The 19,376-nt window shown below is 38.1% G+C and overlaps 1 protein-coding gene across 2 annotated transcripts; it reads left to right on the top strand.

Annotated features, from left to right (window-relative positions):
• The first annotated feature begins 23 nt into the window (after positions 1 to 23).
• LOC146471576 (uncharacterized) lies at positions 24 to 19,364 on the top strand. 2 transcript variants are annotated; one of them, XM_085120100.1, is made up of 14 exons: positions 24 to 138; positions 380 to 470; positions 2,861 to 2,926; positions 5,150 to 5,310; positions 5,616 to 5,757; positions 7,984 to 8,113; positions 8,817 to 9,211; positions 10,132 to 10,189; positions 10,779 to 10,892; positions 11,597 to 12,681; positions 13,148 to 13,198; positions 14,212 to 14,340; positions 16,499 to 16,862; positions 17,538 to 19,364. In XM_085120100.1, the coding sequence occupies exons 1-14, from the start codon at positions 110 to 112 to the stop codon at positions 17,678 to 17,680; spliced, it is 2,958 nt and encodes a 985-aa protein (XP_084976226.1). In that variant the 5' UTR covers positions 24 to 109; the 3' UTR covers positions 17,681 to 19,364. The 2 variants fall into 2 exon arrangements, with proteins under 2 accessions (XP_084976226.1, XP_084976227.1); XM_085120101.1 differs by having other exon boundaries at positions 25 to 138; positions 7,984 to 8,104.
• Positions 19,365 to 19,376: the final 12 nt, after the last annotated feature.

Here is a 19,376-nt window from a genome sequence, read left to right as displayed (position 1 = left end):
TTTCATCCCCAGACCTCTCTCACAAAAAGCTACTGAGCCTGCAGTTGCAATTTTTGGATACAGCGGTGTCTCATCGAAGAGGCTTCTAGTGGAAGAATTTCTTCGTGGCATGGAGGCAAAGTTGAAAGAAAATGGATGGTGGGTTTCCTTCCTAATTGCCATAACATTTTAATTTGCGGGTTTTTCGTTCTTTGTGTTCAAAAGTCAGCTTGGCGCTGCGTTGTTTCGCCTTGCGCCCTTGATTTCTTGCGCTCATTTCGGCGATAAATTTTGGAAGTTGCGGTTTTTTTCGCGTCATTTACATCGATCTGAAAGGTGTGCGATCTGTTTGGAAAACTGTTGTGGCTTCCACCGATAAAACGATCGTTTCCACTTGCAGGTTTCTCTCCTCTGAAGGGATTGCAGAGTGTGAAAGGGCCTGCAACAAAGAGAAGCCATCTTTGCAGGAGATGTCAAAGGCAGCCTTAAACGTGAGTAAGCTTAAGCGTATTACGAAATTAAGAGCTTCTTCCAGCTCGATAAATATTTCTGCCCGCATCGTAAACATATTCTTTCACACTGTCAATTACTGTACTGTACAATTCAGTTGTAAAACGTCGCTGGATGGATTTTACTTGTCGATGAAGCTGTTTGCCACCGTTCATTAAATATGAACATTTTAAAGTTTAATGTTTCTATGAATCACCTTACGACGGGATATCCGATTGTCAATTATTTTGGCTCCCTTATTAATTGATTTCCTGATGGCGTTTACGTCCACTTCGTGCCTATCTTATATTGTAACCGCATGATACTTTAAAGATTAATTTAAGAGGGATAAAAGCACAAACGTTACATAATACCAAGCTTACTGTCATGATTATTTTATCCAAGTGCCACAGACCCCAGGTTTGCCTGCCTGTAGCTGCCATTTTTCCTAGGGAATAAGTTTATAAACATACTTGGAATATTTTTCTGCCGTTCCAGTACAGTGAAGCTCATCAGAACCACCCTTCTAATCCTTTCTTTTGGCTATAACATTTTATGGGTTTGTGAGTCTTGTGAAGAACCTACTCTGAGGCTTTTTTTTGGACAAATTAATTATTTCGTTTTCTCATTCAGGCATTTAACAACTCCTGGAGCATTGAAACATATCACTGAAAAGAAATAGAAAAGTAGACTAACAGTTTTGGTCTTTTCATTTTCTAGGTTTCATTTCATTTTATTCGGCTTTGCTACTAATACACTTCTCCTTTAGGAATTACATGTAACATCTAACCCCCATAGTCCCAATAGCAGGGTGTTCATTAGGCATCGGAGATCAAAGAATTTTCCGCCTACTACACAGAATTCTCTGGATGAATTTTGCTTGTTTTCTTAACTTTGCTTAACCTCAGTTGAATAGATTTTACTTTATATTTTTTTTGGTCTCCCCAATTAGTGGGGCACTTATGCTCGGCTATTAAGATTTGAGACTCAGATAAAGTTATTATTATTGTTTCCCGTGAGAGCTTTGCTCTTTCATAATAATATTATTCTCCTGTTACTTTACATTACATTTTGAAGAGTAGGTAAACACCTCTAAAATAACAGTGTTTGTATGGAAATCTGATGTCAAATAATTTTCATAAAACATCGCTTCTGAAAAATTCAAGAATTGGAAACTTTTGGCATTAGGAAAAGGATTTTAAGAAAAAAATTGGAGGGATGTAGCTGTGCCAGAAATCACCCAGTCGTGTTTTGAACTTTCCATACATTTGTCTGTATAGCGAACCAGCTGTGACTGCTACTAAAAATAGTTCATATGAAAAGATACAGGGAAATGTATGGAAAGTTCAAAACATGACTGGACGCTTTCTGGCACAGCTACATCCCTCCAATTTTTTTGTTAAAATCCTTTTCCTAGTGCCAAAAGTTTCCAATTCATGAATTTTTCAGAAGCGATGTTTAATGAAAATTATTTGACATCGGATTCCCACACAAACACTGTTATTTCAAGTCTGTTTGCCTACTCATTAAAATGGCGTCAAAAACTGTAATAAGGCCTGTTAACCCTTATTGTCCCAATATCAATGTGTAGTTCCAGAAAAAATCCATACCCATCCCATGGAAGGTCATCTAAATTCCTAGGGGGAGGGGGGTCTTAAAAGTCAAAATTTTAGAAGCAATGTATGAAGCTATACTGGAATTTCCTGGGGGGACGGGAGGTGCAAAACAAAAAAACCTTCCGTGGGGGGAGTATGGATTTTTTTGGAGTTGCACAATATGCATATTCTCCTCAGTGTCCTTCATATATTTCTCATAGTACATGTTGGGAGAATTTGATAAAATATCAAGACATTTTATCTATAATGACCATTTCATTCTCATAACCTGTATGTTTCATCAAGTAGTGGTATTGTTGGGAGAAATTAGATGCTCATCATTACTGGGGGCTTAAATGGTTACGACGTAAAGGGATCTTACCCATAATTGTAGGTTTTTATTGCACACGAAGCGCAAAACAACAGATAAAATGTTGGAGCAATGTTTCCTGAGGGAATTGAAGGCCGCATGTCAGGAATATGAAATACAGGAGAGTGGTATAAAATAATGTGATACTCCTTCAATGAGCTTTTTCATGCTAAAGAAGCCATACTTAATTCCGGCATCAGCTCGAGACTCAGATTTGTCTTAAACCTATCTTGGAATGTCCAATAGAATTTGGTTTGGTCCCATGTATTTTTCACTTATGTCATCCTTCAAAAATCCTGCACCCGCTAAATAAAAATAGGTTGTGATTTGGAAGGATGGAAAACCAAATAATAATAATATCATCATCTTCTTCAAAGGATATTCACTTGTTTCAAATATTGGTGCATTGTTTTCATTCACTCGTTAGCTTGACTTGAAACAGTATGGTATCAAACATCTCCCTGATGACATCAATAAAGGCAAAGTGGAAGCGGTATGTGCTTTAATTTGTTTATATCAGAATTTTAATACCTCAAGACATTAGAAGTGAGAGTTAGTTTTGTCCAGAACTACCATTGGCTTAAGGATGATGCCTACTTTTGTTACTGCGCATACGTTCTGCACATCTCGAGATACTTGGGTTTTCCATGGGTGGTGCCTGCTAATACAGGGATATTTTTGGGTGGTCTAAAACTATTCGGAGAAAGCAGAACTTTACAAGTTCTCCTGGTATCCGAAAAGAAAGTTGGGGGTAGCCATGCATTTTTCAGAGATGATAAAGCTTTAATTTGGAAAAAACACCATACATTGCTTTGCATTTTACTGCTTTTTTGAATTATCATTGCTTAAATAATTATCTCTGAAAAATGTGTGGTTACCCCAATTTTCTTTTTGTATTCCAATAGCCCTTGCTAAAATCTACTTTTCCCGCATAGTCATAAACCGTGCAAAAATACTTCTGTATTAGCAGCCACCATCCTTAAAAGGGTATAGAACGAAAAGGATATTTTGAAAGTGGATCTACACTTGCAAACTTTGGACTAGTAGCTAGGAATTTTTGCATGTAAGTTATTAACTGTCTTTTCCAAGTAGTCTTACTTGTATGTAGATTTGGACACCAAAACACACACTTAAAAATATTAATGAAACAGATTCCGTCATTTGTACAATCAAATGTCCTTTATTTGGGCACCAGTTTAAAAGTGACAGCAATAGATCACATGAAGACAAGCTTTGGTGGTGGGGGGGAGGGGGGTGGGGAAGGAAACACCCTCAAAAACTTGGGCCTAGGGTTTCTGATTGGTGTGCTTTCTCTCTTTCTATACAGTCATGTTAATGCATCAAACATAGGTTTTGGTTACCAAATGAATTAGGTTTACATATTAATGTAAACATTCTATCTAGTGAGTTCATCTTATTCCTTAAAGGGACACAGTCACCTTTGTGACCGCGCTGACCTGGACACTAGTTTTGTCAGTTTGAAAAACGTGCACCTCAACCCGAAATCAAAAGTATGCGTCGAATGCATCTAGAAATCCGCTTCAATCTTCCCAGTGTTTTATTGGATTTTCAATCTTTTACTGGAAACCTGTTTCTGAGTATGCTTTTGCTCATCCTATGGTATTATTTTATCATATTTGGTTAAAAACAGTATGGATCGCGTCTTTGACGGAACATGAAAAGAAGAGGTGGGAAACGTGAAGGCGCCGTGCGGAAGAAATCGCCTGCATTGACCAATATAATGAGAGAAATCAATCAAAAACATTGGAGAACAAATCTCCAGTATATATATTTGGAAAGTCGCATTTTCTCAACCTGGCGAAAGGTTCGTGCGGAGGGAATCTTCGTGAACGATTCGAACTCCGCGTCATAGCTGCTTGGTTTGGAGCTCAGACAAAGACAAGCTTCGGAACACAGTCGATTATCTCCTCGACAAGGAAAACCTCTATTAGAACCTTGTTTTCTACGGGTCGAGCAAGCGTTCTTGTAATGACATGGGTTTGGTTCCTAAATTTAGATAATAGAGAAGTTGTAGAAACGAAATTATAAACGCAAAATATATGATTGAAAGCAGAAATAAAGCTTACCGGTAGTTTCGCTACAAAGTCGTTTCGCTACACTGCAGTTCAGGCGATTCGCTACCATACGTTTTAAAATTGACATATTCTCTAATATTTGAACTCAATTTGCTTATTATGCAAACACTGTGAAACCTAGAAACAGCTAAGATAATTTTTCACACGACCGGATACCGAAATAAACAATTAAATGATTCTTCTACTTCAGAGGTATTCGTTGACGTTTGGCTTTCCCTGGACAAGTCCATCAGTAAATTTTCCATGGTATCAAGAAAATGAGTGTTCTAATATGACATTAAGTCTGTAATCACTATAACAATTTTGACTGGCAAATACTTCGACTCGACAAGGTTTTTTTTCTCAGCGCAAGACTTGCGGATGAAGTGTGATATGCAACTTAGCTAAGAAATGGTATCTAATGCGCATGTGCACCAGGTGACCGTGTCCCTTTAAGAAAGAAAAACAAAAGCTTTCTTCTTACCAGCTGCATTAAGGTGACATGAAATAGTCTCAAAAAGTTCATTGTGTTTGTGAAAAAGAGGTCTTGCAAATGATGAAAACAAACTTTAATTGCAAGCTTAAAAAAAATTGATCCTTAGCAAACTTTTGATGCCGTGCTTAACTTGATTCTCTAATAGGTCAGTGGCCCCATGGTTCTTCAGATACAGAAGTTACGTAATGTTTCTGCCCCTAAAGCTAACGAAGAATCAAACCATGCACCAAGACTGCTTAAGATCCAGCTAACAGATGGACACTCAACGTGCCATGGACTAGAAATTTCATCCATTCCTGACCTCAGGTAAAATTTTGGCTGTGCTTGCAGAAACTGCAGAAACTGAATAGATCTAAATTTCCAGCTTGCTAGCTGCTGTTAACAAGGCACAACTTAACTGCTTTAGAAGTCATACTATCTTAAACCTCGTTCTTATTTGCTGCCGCCAAACCTGTGACAAAGACTCCAAGACCCAGGGCCACTCAGACCAATTAACTGCTAACAAAAGGCAGGAAAAGGCATAAAAATTCTATTTGCAGGGAAATATTTTATATTTTGAACCATTCCAGAGTTAGGGTGGATAATGCTTGATTTGTTTTATTGTTCAACAGCTTATCAATACCCCCTGGCACCAAGGTTTGCTTAACAGGCACCATTACTGTTCAAGAGAACTTCCTGGCGCTGGACTCTAACAATACCAAGGTTTTAGGTGGAGAAGTTGAGAAGCTCAAGGAGAAGTGGGAATTGAATAAGGTAATCATCAAATTGTCCTGTTAACTTCCAGAAGCGGAGAAATTTGGGCTTGGAAACAGCTGAAGAAATAACAAAGTTATCTAGCTACTGGAATTCTGAATGGTTATGAAGAGATTACATGTAAATACAGTAGGTCCAATTATTTAATTATTCCACAAAATTGATTTGCATATGAATCCATAGCAATTATTCCTGACCACAGAAATATTGAGGATTGTGAGCCCGTAGACCCACAATCCAGCGAAAAGAAATCTTGGGACAACATCCTTCTTGTCCAAATAGGTCTGTGTGGAAAGAATTTGTGAGAAAAAAAAAGAAATCAGTCAAAAAAGAGATACATGCCTCCTTTGCATAAAACCCTACAATTGAAGGGCTGGGAGCATAACCGACTTATGTCGAATTTCTAACCCCGTTTTTCGATGTAGCTTGGATTTGTCCAAACTTTTGCATGTGAACTGCAATTCGATTGAAAACCATTGTCCAGTATTTTTTCACGCCGCTTTGTGTTTCGTATTAATGCCATTGAGAAATTTTACCATCTTGTAAAGATATATCGGTAACATTATAGACACTGGATGACCAAAAGGACAATGCACTGAGTATTAAATACTTGTATTCAATATACACTCGTTGTCTTTGAAACACGGCACACGAAAGCAGTCTTTTTCGCGGGAGCAACGAAAAGAATGCTGTCACGCTTTTATTTGATTCTGTTACAAACTACTACGTACGTGACAGGAATGTCAGAAATGTAAACAGTTACATTCTCCAAGAGAAAATGTGTCCATTTTCTGGCGTAAAATCCAGCTTTGTCCCGTTTGTCGACATAATTATCACTCTTGATAACGCAAAATACTAGCATTCTAACACGATTAACAGGAAGACATGTAGCCATTTCAACGATTAACAACGATTAACAACGATTAACGGCAGTTCTAATAAAAGGTACTGACTATCTATTCTTTTCACGAGCAGTCGGTGTTAACTGTTGAAAATCTATGTTAATCGTACTTTTATTGAATCATTGCCTTGAAATTGTCAAGTTAATCGTTACATACCGAATTTCAAGCCTGGCAAACCACAACTAAGGCTTGCAAAACACCTTGCACATGGCGGGATTTGTCTCTGATGCTCCCGCGGGATTTGATAATCGAATTGAAAAATTCGCCACGGCACAGTCATCACTACCAAGGAGGGATTCTTTGGACAACATTTCCACCAGTTCCTGTGAACTACATTCGTCAATTTCATAACTTTTCAAAAGATCCATAGATGTCGTGCGTTTACAAACTTCACCAAACAAAAGCGAAACCAACTAGCCAGTACGATACGCAAGTTGTTTATCCCGACTGCCTTGATCTATTTTGGGCTTGTTACAACCGGCAAAAGTAAACCATGATATCATCTCAAACGTTACTTATAGAAACAACAACTGGTGCGACTAAACACGGCTCGTGGACAGTGGAAACTTTTAGGCTACCGATAATTCGGAAAACGAGTCTGACGTGGACAAAACCTGTCAAAAAATTTGCCTTCCAAACGCGTTCACTTGTAGACTAGCAAACTACCAAATCCCCCTCCCCCTCCCCCTCCCCCTGACTCAATGTTGTCTTTTGGGTCACGAACAGTTTCCTGGCAAGCATCACTTCCCATATCAACATTGCATAAGGGGGAAGGGGGGGGAGAGAGAAGTAACTGTGGTAGAATTATGAAGGGAGAAACAGTAAGTGTGTAGTTTTTTGCCTGTCTGTGTTCGGTTGTCATTGCATAGGGGGGAGGGGGTGGGAGGGAGAAGTAAGCAAGTGGTTTTTGTTCTGTTCGTGTTTGGTTTTCTCAAGGAGTTTTGTCCACCATTGTAAAACCGCGAAATGTTTTGAAAACCAGGGAGAGCCAAAATTCGGACAAATCCAAGCGAAATCGAAAGGCGGGCTAAAATTCGACATAAGTCGGTTATGCTCTCAGACCTTCAATTATTTCATTCCAGGAAGCCTCAGAATTGGCATTCTAAATTTATCATGCTCTTTTTATTTCTGTTGTTCTTTAGGTTGCACCTTATATTGTTAGTGAAAAGTAGTTCATGCAATCAAGGCAGCCTAAGGACCTGCAATGTATATGTATTGAGCTATGAACATTTTTATCCGGCTTAAACTCTTGAAAATAAAAGTCCAAGTCTTCTTGCCAGTGTACATGTAAAAAGTTTGGATGGGTTTTATTTTCTGATTGTAGACTTTAGCCAAGCATTCCCGCATGGTCTTGAGCGGTGAAGGACCTCCTCCATTTGTGCCTTTTGGTCAAGGAATACAGCCCAGTAGTGAAAGTAAAGGAAGATCAACGGAGAATCCAAAAGGTAGTACATGTATGTATCATACAAAATCTCTGAAAACCACTGAGGAGAAACCTCATGTAGATATTTGGACGTAAAGAGTGAAAAAAAACTTACTTAGTTGATGCCGTCTCATGAAATCTTTCCAAATGCCATAGTTTAGAGAATATTAGCAATGTCCATACTAGGACCTTTTAAAATTCTTTAAAAGTTCTTGAAAGTGGCTGATAACTGGCATGTACTAGGCTGTTATTATTATTATTATTATTATTATTATTATTATTATTAGTATTATTAGTATTAGTATTATCATTATATGTGCACACCTGTCCAGTGTGTTCCATAAAGTTGTAAACTACATGTACAGTAAGGTTTTCATACAGTAACAAAATCAATAAAAATTTGAATTGCTGTTGAGGAACAATTTGGGCTTGGTAAGTTATCTGGACTTTGAAGGGAGAAAAGGTCCCTGTTCCCTTCATCTCCCAGGAGCAAATTTGTGATGTGACACTCTCTGAAAAATGCATGGTTACCCCTAATTTTCGTTTTGGACACCAAGAGCACTTGCTAAGTTCTGCTTTCTCCGCATAGTTTTAAACTGGGCAAATATATCCCTGTATTAGTAGGGCCCAGCCATAGGAAACCTGAGTATCTCTCAAGATGCACAGAACGTATGGGTAGCAACAAAAGTGGGCACCGTCCTTAAAGGATTAAGAAATCAACTTTTCTTTTGCAGTTAATGGTGTTGTGCAAAACAGTGCTGATAAAACAAGAAGTGCTCAAAGCAGAGATGTAAATGTTCCACCAAAAACCAGATCAAATGATAATAGCAGAAACAACAGACCTGTCACTCAAGATCAAAAAGACGGCCCTGCCAAAAAATTTACAAATCACCAAAGGGACGAAAGAGCAGAAAGCAAGAGGATGAATTCTGACAAAACAAACAGCAAATATGGGGCGGAAGGGAGAACAAGTTTGACTAATGAGCGCGAAAAAGACACTAGACCTGTTTATTCTGAGTCAGGGAATCATGACAGACCAAGACAGGGATTTAACCAGGCCGACGATGATAGACACAACAGCAGAACAGAGCGTAGTGAGAGAACAGAAAAGCCTTTATTAAGAGCACAGGTGAATGAGCTAATTGGAGGAGTTTTAAGTGCCACTTACAGGGTTTTTATTGGAAACTGGGACCCGGGTACCGACACCCAGCTACTTTGAGCAGGGTATCCAGCCTCTTGAACTTTTTCTTGTCCATTTAGCTGTTGGATTTATCTCAAGACGTTTTATTTTTGTTATTCAGCAGTGGAATAAACAAACTGTCAGGGAGCACTGAACCATTCTTTTCTACTATAATTTGGTAAATGATGAGTTGTGACAAAAGGAGAATTTCTTTCGTAGAATACAGGAAAATGCATTCCCAGGAATTTCCCAGTGGAGCATGCCCCAAGACCCCCCTAGTCAGGGTACCTGCCTACTCAACATCATGTGCCCTTCTACTTCAAAACTTAATGAAAACCCGCAGTCAAAATTGTGTTTTTGAAATACAATCACACATGTCAGTCATTTGTGTTTCATATAGCAACCCTTGGTAGTCTCTTGTTCTGGTTTCAGATAAATAGAATGAATGGAGATCATACAAACAGTATAAATTGCAAACAAACACATAAAACGCTGTCTAACGGATTGCTTTTAGCCAAGCATTCCTAATAGAATGTTAACTGAAGGTAAATTTATGGGTGCCAAATCGTCTTTGAATACTTCATGTTTCACAGAAGAGTCTTTATTTCCTTTTTCAAGGCTGAAAATGACTTGGTCCCACATCCTGTTGGAAATGCTACTAAATGTAATGTAATATTGCAGATCTTTTATAAATGTGAATCAAATGGGCCCAAAATTTTGGTCTAACCCTAACCTAAATCTTGTCCTATTCCTAGTGCTAAACATAATGCTGATGTTTTGTGATTCCATATCGTGATGTTTGGAGAAAGGTGGTTATTGTACATGGTGGTTGGCACACTAGTGAATGATCATTTATGTTCACCCTTCAGGAACCTAGCAGAGGAGGTGGGAGGCTGAGAGGTCGAGGTGGAAGACGAGAACAAGCAGGTATAAACAAAAAACAATAAACCAGTTAGCTGCCAATCATAAAAACCATAAGACCTTTTGTTTTTGGAAATTATAGGTAATGTTTTTCTAACTTTTGATTATGTGTCTAGATGGAATCCCAAATCAAATTACGGAAAGTACATTCCTGTGATGTTGTCTCTTATGTTGTACAAGCTTGTTTCTAACTGAAACTATAATAATAATTATTATTATTATAAGACTGCGGATAAGATCCACCATTCAAGTAAAAGCTATTGATTATTTTTCTTTCCTGTGGTATGTTTTCTTAAAATATGCTTTACCGGTTGGTTCTAACAAACGCCTGTGGATGATATCCTGACCATTCAAATGAAAGCTGTCAAGAATTTATTTTCTTGTTGCTATTCAAGGTGTTTCTAACTTTAAAGTCTACGAGTACTGTAGGTCCATTTTAGGAGGGGTTAAATGAGAAAGATGAAAAAATGATGTTTCTTTGAGTTAAAGTGAAACTAATCATCAGTAAAAAGAGTAAGACAGTGTTTTTCAATATTATATCAAATTTTAATCGCTAGCTCTTGAAGAGTGATGTAGTTTTGTTTCCTTTGGACAGGGAGAGGAAGACCCGAGAGCGAAGGCCCTGATGATGTGGATGATTACAGAAGTAGACAACCCTCTGAGCCAGCTCTGTGGGACTTTCTGTCAAATAAATTTCCGACAGTTAAAGGTTTGTTTTTGCTATTGATATTTTTACGGGCTAGTGTAGGCATTCAATGACAATAATTGTGAGATGTCAGGTTACTTTCCTGATTGTACAGTGGCAAAAATTTAGAATCATGTAAAACTAAACTAGTCAGAAACGTTTTGTCAATCTGCAAATTCCACCACTACACTCATACATCAATAACTCAGCCCTCCCTCCCCCTATCAGTATTGGTCTGCCGCTGAAGAAAAAGACTCAGTAATCATCCAACCTTCAAAGGTTTACTTCTCTCTAGTCCTGTTGTTTCTTTAAGGAGGGTGTGTCCTAATACAGAGGTTTTTTGTGTGCAGTTTATGAATATGCAGGAAAAGCAGATCTTAGCAATAGCAAGGGAACGTTGGGTGGGAGGGGGAGAGGTAAACATGCAGTTTTTAGATATTCCAGTAATTAAGAAACAATAATTCCAAAAAGTGTTAAAAACATAACAATGTATGGCATCTTTTTCCAAATTGAAGCATAATTATCTCTGAAAAATGTGTGATTATCCTCAATTTTCTTTCTGGATTTCAATAGCCCTGGATAAGATCTTCTTTTCCCACAGTCATAAGCAACAGAAAGTCATCTTTGTATTTGTGTTCATTATTCCTAAGAAATTATTGGTTCTCAGACCATCCTGAGATGCGCAGATGCGTAGATGTTTTCTACTCCATTTTAATTTGCATTTTTAGATACAAAAACCCATAGGCCCCTGAAGTCTTTAGAGAACCAAAAGACTGATGAGGCACAGCAGGAAAGGCCTCCGCCCAGACCACCTCCGAGACCAGACAGTGATGTTAAACCCAAGCAGCATAAGCAAGATTCAAGAGTGGAGAAAACAGAAAATAGCTCTCCTTCAAGAGAACAGCAAGGCGATGGACAGGGTGAGTATGCTACTCCAAGAGAATTCGAAAAACCAAAACATGAAACATCGCCACAACAAAGAGAAGGAAGACAACAGTCCAAGCCTCAGAGGGAGCAGTATAACAAGCAGCAACAAAACCCCGGTCAGCCCAAAGGGAAAGGTTCCAGAAGGCATGATCATGATTCTAGACCATATAATCAAAGCTTGCCTCCAAGGTTACAGAAGAAGCAACAACAGCAGCAACAACAACGGCAACAACAACAACAACAACAGCACCAGCACCAGCACCATCATCAGCATTATCAACACCATAATCAACAGCAAGAGGCAGAGGCTGGCAATGACGATCAGGTAGAAGCTGGTTATTCTAGTGCATCTAGCCCACCATCTGTAGCACAGGAAGACAATGCCATTCTAAGGTTTAGTACAGCACCAGCCACCCGCCAAACTGAATATGTAGAAGAACCACACGGCCAATTGCAAATTCCACAACCAGTGCAGTTTCAAGAGCTGCAGCGTGGGTCTTATACAGCTCAGCAATATGCTGGTCAGGGGAAGTGGCATAGAAATTACCGCCAAGGCTCTGAGCACTTCAGTCCACAGAGTTTCACTCCTCCAAATGTTCATCAACAGCAACAGCAGCATCTTGAGTTTGTTAGCATGGCTATGGAATCCCAACGTTCACAGGCACAGTTTGTTGTCAGTCAAAATCAGCCTGTCTTGGAGCAAGGGGGCAGAGAGCAGACAGAGATAGGCATGCCACAGGAATACCAATATGCACAGCAGCCCCAACCTCCTGTTCAGGCATACCCAGTGTACCAACTCCGTCCTGCTCAGTTGCCACAGCAGCAAATGGCACCGCAGCAGACCATCGCACAACAGCCAGTAGCCACTCAAATGACAACTGCACAGGTACATGAACTTGAAATTTGTTCACTTTTACAACAGGACAACCATGACCATTAGTTACAATATGTATAACAAGGCTGGGAAGCATGACAGTGTTCCCGATAAGTTTCAAAGTCTGGTGTCAGTGAAATTTTTGAGGGTCGATAGCTCTGGTTCTCGCCAAATCTTCTAAGTTTACCATTCACTTTGCTGAACCAGGAAGCCAGAAGCCAACTTTCCCACGGTTTTGACCTGAGACCCCTCTTTTCACTGGAATATTGCACAAGGGGACAATTCCACAGGACTAGTCCATTGAAGAGACAAGGATGGTTGAGGCTTTCTTTTAAACTCATGAGGCACACAGCAAACCTTCCCTAGCAGCACTGGTTCAAACAAACATTCTTTTTGATGTTAACAACTGTGTCTTTGTTGTCTATTTCCTTGATAAAATAGTTTACAACTAGAATTAATGTAATGATACTATTTTTAGGTTGGTTGGAAGAAGGGGGACCACTGTTTGGCACCTTGGAGAGATGGCCAGGTGATAACTTAATATTGATGAGTACAAAATAATAAATGTTGTTAATATCTCTCAAATTAATTTTTAAAACTATATGTGATAGAAAGGCCCACATGAAATTGCTAGCCAAAAGCTTTCATTTCAAGTTGTTACATACTTTATGAAAAGAGACATGTCTGATGGTAAGAAATATTAAGGCGTTAGCAATGCATTTTATCTTCTGTGTAGACAACTATGAGCTTTTAATTATTACTTTGATAAGTAATTTTAATATTTAATTCAGTGCTCATTTTCTTGTCTGTTTTTTTGCTTTGAATGTTCAGTATTAATGTTTTAAAGCCCCAATAGTGATCCACTTTTAAACTCTCATGAGAAAAACACTTCGTAATCATTCAGATTATTAATAATTAAAGAAATTTTATGTTCTCTCATCAAAGTTTGATAATAAGTTATTGGTGTTGGTGGGTGGTGTTTAATTCCTCAAGCTACTTCAGTGGCTGAAATATATTTTTTCCATCAACATACAGCTGTTTCAACAAAGGTTGTCCAAAAAGAGTGTAAAAGCGTACACAACAATGCCAAAGGTAGTCTGGCAAATACCCAATAAATGTCAATAAAAGCTCAGAAATATCCATAATGCCTCAACCGTATAGAGAAGAGTCGAGGGCGGGCAATATAGATTCTGAGCTTTTATTGACATTTATTGGGTATTAGTCAGACTACCTTTCGGCATTGTCGTGTACGCTTTTACGCTTTTTTTGGACAACCTTTGTCGAAACAGCTGTATAACTCTTTAATCCAGCATTCTAGTCACGAGAATTAAGGAAATTATCTCCTCCCCCCCCTCTAACCAAAATCAACCAACCAATCAATAAATCAATCAATCAATCATTTCTCCAGCTGGTGCAAAATAGAGATGTTTGGGTTCCAGTTATGGTGATGTGTAAACTGACTTTGGGGCTTAAAATGTAAGCAATTTTCTCTTAACTAGTAGCATAAGATTGCCTGTTGATCAATATGTTCTTACTTTGCAGTTCTACAGTGCTAAGATGGAGGATCTAATGCCTGATGGCGTCAACTGTGTTGTGTCTTTCTTGGATTTCCACAACAGCTGTGATGTTGTTGCTCTCACCTCTTTAAGACCTTTTCCGATAATTACCTGGGTAAGTATGTGACTTTATGTGTTTGATACAAGCTTCAGTCTCTCCAGGCAACCAAAGAGCTTGGGGATTCTAGTGTATGAGACTGAATACATGTATGTCAACTAAAGATCAGTGAACAGATTCAGATTTTTTTTTTTCAGATTTTTTTATTTATGCATTATTTCAAAAGTTCACTACAAAAGGAAATTACAAGGCATCACAAAAGTAACATAAAGGAAACATTTAAAAATTACATAAATGTCAAAAGTAAAATGTGAGCAGTGACAAGAGGAGCTTAGGCTTTCGAGTTGGTCACTGCCACGTGCAGCTAACTGGCATATAACGTGCAACTAATTAGTAGAACAGAACAAAAGACAAGAATAATAAGAGTGCATAGAATCATAGTACAATTTTTACATGAGAAAACCAAACAATAGAAATGATAATTAATAGCGAAATTTAATAAAGATCAAATAATTATTCTTTGTGAAGCAGTTCTAGTCTAAACACTTAAAGATGCTTCGCCTTTTATTTATGTGAACAAGCCAGTCTTCCTAGTATGTTGATGTTTCTAGTTCTGGTCTCCTTCAGTTGTATGCCTTGTGATCTGGAATTGTGTTTTCCAACTTTCCATAACAATTTGCTGGGAAAAACCCAGCTAAACAAAGATGTAACCTCATTCCTTCCAATCCAGGCAAAAGTAGTTATTTAGTGATCGTTTAATAGTACAAGTGACAACAGTGAGTCTGTATCATTTGGTAACTTTTTCACATTTAAGTCCCTAACTGTAGCAATTTTGATGATTTTTCTACCTTTTGCAATCGCTGTAACTTTTCAACAGATTGTATGTAAAGTTACTTCAGTCTTTAATTTTACATACAATCACCATATCTGTTCTTATTAAATTCTCAGCCTCGGATATTGCATTTCTAGCGTTCTGATTGGTTCACTAAATCTCGGTTATCAGCTCATATACCGTAGTTTGACCTTATATGGAAAACGAAAGCCCCAGGTGTCACTAAGCTAATTTTTTTTTTCGGCGGGAAGCAAAAGTTTCTTCGGAAAAATGTAGGAAAAAAAGGAAAAGAAAGAAATACCAAACAATGCCATCTCAATATAACAACAATAAAAGCCACAAAGTTCGGTATGACACTATATATTTAATGGTACGTATCTCTGAAGTTTCCTTTAAAATCTTCAAAATTGCAAGATTTGACGATTTTTTAGATCACATAACAACAATAACAACCGGTTACCTTCAAAAATTTCAGGATAGCTTGCATCTCCTGGCGGTAAGAGGTTAAAGCCAATCGAAGAAATTTCTCAGGAAGAGCTTCATGCCTGCCTTTATGTTTTTACAAATTTACGAGGACTTCAGATGGTTTATCTATGAAATCTGTACGAGCGGCGGCCATAATGTTCGTTTCCATCGCTCGACACCACTCAGCAAAACATTTGCACTAATGTGCACAGCTGTTACGCTTCTCAAATAAGCTTGAAGTTTAATAACTTGCACTGAATGCTTGTCTCAGTGAGGTTGTACATGTACCTCGTACACTTGTACGTGCCTGAAGTGTTTTAAATCGTCCGCGAGGAATTCAGTTCAGCATGATAAAAGCCGTCCTTGCCCTGATCTCTTCCTTCGCTCGGCACCACACAGCAGAGCATTTGCTCAAATGTGCACAACTATTACGCTTCTTGATGAGCTGGAACTTCAAAAGCACTTGAATGCTAGTCTCAGAAAGGTTGTAATTCGTACATTTAAACGTTTCTTGGATTTTAGATGTCCGACTGTGTCTGATTTTCTTCGCTTTCGATTTTTCATTCAACTCCGTATGCAAAGCGCTGCGCGTGTCATGTGATCATTAGGTTTCGCCCCCTTTGGTCAGAGGTTGCCTCAACATCCGGTCGTTTAAATTTGAAAGAAATTTTTTCTTAAAATATAAAAATTTGGTAAATTTCAACAGCAATGTCCAAACGCGGAGAATTTAATAAAACAATTATTCCATTCGCGCTTGTTGGATATGAGATTAGTTATAGCCAACTCAGCGCTTCGCGCCTCGTTGGCTATTTACCATCTCATATCCAACGCGCGCTCATGGAATAGTTGTTAATTATTGTTGCCATTAAGGTATTTGGCATAATGCAATCTTAGCAAGATTATTATTTTTTTATTCAGGGAGAAAGTGGTAATGCTCAGCCTCCACCCACGGGAGCTGTTGCGACGGTGCCTTACTACGCACAGCCGGCACCCGTCAACATAGTGTCCAGACCCCAGATGGTTATCCCAGTAACTGGCCAGCCCCCTTTCCATGCTGGAACCAGGCCTACTATTGTTCACTCTACGGCAATTCCAACTCAAATTCCCTGGCAGCCAGCTACAGTCCAGTATCAGGAAGTACGTCCAGCAGCCTTCCAGCCTGTAATGCATTATGGGGCTGTACCACAAACCTCCTCTGGGGGCCCTGGTCAGGCAGCTTATGCAGTGGCTACTGGAGCTGGTGTGCATTATGTAAGGGGTGTCAAGGACATTCAAGGACAAGGTGGGGTAGCTTAATTTTACCCCATAATGGCACATTTTCTAGTTATGTTGAGAGACCTAGCTTTTAGTGGAAGCAAAGCTAGATTAATAATTTAATTTATTTTCCTTTTTATTATCAAAATGATCAAATACAAAAGTACAAGGTGAAGTAGCAAGCACAAGAAAAGAATTGTATAATAATATTGAAGTTCGAATTAAAATTCCAAGCTTTTGTCGATCAATGGCATGATCCTGATCCAAGCCAAGATTGGTGAAAGCTTGGATTTTTAACCTTTAATTTAACATTAGTTAAAGGCCTCATTTGAACTTCAATAATGTTATTTTCAAAATGCTACTGAATGACGTGCAAAGATAAAAGAATTTTTATTTATATATCAGATCATTAGTAGGCAAATTTATATCAAAACAATAATTATTATAAGAGTAACCGTGCTATCAGAGTCACTTCCATCTTTCCTAAAGAAGTTGACTTATCTAGGAAAGATTGAAGCGACTCTGCCAGCAGGTTAAATAAGAGTCAGTAGTTCATTAAAAATAGATTTGCACTTAAAGTGGATTGTGTTAAATTTGTATGAGTTACGCCATATTTTGACTCGTCCTGCAGACTTCTGGGTCTGTGGCCCACAGCAGGATACCAAAGCCAAGCAAAAGACGCTCAGTCTTTTTTTTTTTTTAGATGTTTACAGTGGTATTCCTGAAGGTGGAAGAGGAAGATCCAGCCCAAATTCAAGTGGTTATTCCAAACCTCGAAGATCAAACAAACCAACACAAAATTATTATGTACCACCAAGACAACAGAAATACAAAGACAAAGGCTAGCAATAATATATTAATCATATCTTAAAATTAATATTATTAATAGTTATGTGGTTCTCCTGTATAATGGAATCTTCCTAATGTAACCCCCTTAATGAAATTATTAACCCCCTTCTCTAGCCTTAAAAATAACATTGATGCTACCAGAACCTTGAAACTATGGAAAGTATATATTGGCCAGTATATGACTGTATATACCATTATTGAACACTGGGTCATTGGATATTGCAATGTCAGGTTTTGGTTGGTTTAGTGGCCATGGTATATGAGCCATTATGCTATGTCTCACAAACATGGTAAGTGTATGCCTCAGTGAGAAAAGCATTACAGTAATTATTATTCCACATGTGCATAAAATGATTATAGCTTGGGACAACCTACCTATCACCTCTATGATAGGTGAGTTAGGTAGGCTATCTATCATCTCATATCCAATGCATGCTCATGGAATAATTCTTTAATATACACCCCTGTATAAGACAAAACATTCTTCCCAACACCCGCAACCTTAGCTGTTGGGTTTATATTAAGCAAGAATTCCAACCTTGAAAGTGAATGTGTATCCCTCATTCTATACTTTTTGATTACGACCTCTTTCAGTCATGGCAAGATAACTAACCAAAGACATTATAAATCCAAGTGGCGATGTTGCAGTGTGCAGCATAATAGGCTAGTGATAATTATACTTCTATAATAAATTATGCCATTTGTAAACCCCTTCCAAGGCCTTGAATGTATAACTGGAAACTCGTTTTATACATGTCACAATTTTTTTTTGTGGGTGGGAGTTTGATTTGCATTTAACACCCCCATGATATTTCTTCCCAAACCCTAAAATTATGTTTTGTTGAGTTACAGTTTAATGGTTCACCATGACATTGTTATGTCCCTGTGGGATTCTTACAACCAAGTTGTGTACAGCACTGTATGAAGAACGCTAGTATCTTTTATTCTATGTATCTTCGGTTCCCCAGCCCTCTTCTCCTCTTCCCCTTGAGAACATAACTAAGAAAAGATCTTAAAATGTTTTTGGGCACGGAAATCGTATTTTATGGGCACAATGTTTAACAACAGACATTTGACTCAGCTGAATGTTAAAATGCTGATATTTTTGTGAACACATTGGTCTAGCTAGTTTTGCATTATTAACTGCTACTATTTGAGAAAGAGTTAATTTGAAAAAAATACTTCTTAAGTCCGAAATCAAATCTAAATCAGGAATTTTAAGCATGAATTGTAGGATTTTATAGCACACGTTAAGTCTGTAAGGGGGTTCGTTTTGATCACACTGTGGTATTGGAGTTTAGGTAAGAGTATGTGTATTTAATCTTCCGCATAGGAATTTGTGTCTATAATTAGGGAATTTTCATAATGAAAGTGAATTTGATAGGTAGAGCTTTTGTAGTTTACTAAAAATAATGTCGTAGTAGCTGATGTAGAAAATTAAATGTTTTCTGTAGTTGAAAGCCAAGTCGGAGATGGCTCTGCATCAAGATATTAGATAACTAAATTGGCTAACTGGTTTGCAGTATATATGACAAAGCAATGTTTTTTTTTTTTTATTTTGTTGACGTTGCAATTATCTTCAAATTTATTGTCTGAATATATATCTTTGTTCTCTAAAAAGCTAATACGAGAAACGAATCATGAGATGTTGAAATTAAAACAAAATGTAAATTATTATGAATGATAACTACGA

Source organism: Pavona decussata, unplaced genomic scaffold, assembly GCF_977016875.1.
Source record: "Pavona decussata unplaced genomic scaffold, jaPavDecu1.1 SCAFFOLD_102, whole genome shotgun sequence".
NCBI lineage: Eukaryota > Metazoa > Cnidaria > Anthozoa > Scleractinia > Agariciidae > Pavona > Pavona decussata.
Note: the sequence above shows the minus strand (reverse complement) of the source record. Positions and strands in the feature narration are given on the sequence as shown.

What these genes read in the sequence shown, in the direction of transcription:
- LOC146471576 (XM_085120100.1), top strand. Translation starts at nt 110, where the DNA reads ATGGAGGCAAAGTTGAAAGAAAATGGATG. An exon ending in AAGTTGAAAGAAAATGGATG is followed by an intron (nt 139 to 379) that starts GTGGGTTTCCTT and finishes TTCCACTTGCAG; the next exon opens with GTTTCTCTCCTCTGAAGGGA. An exon ending in TAAATTTCCGACAGTTAAAG is followed by an intron (nt 10,893 to 11,596) that starts GTTTGTTTTTGC and finishes TTGCATTTTTAG; the next exon opens with ATACAAAAACCCATAGGCCC.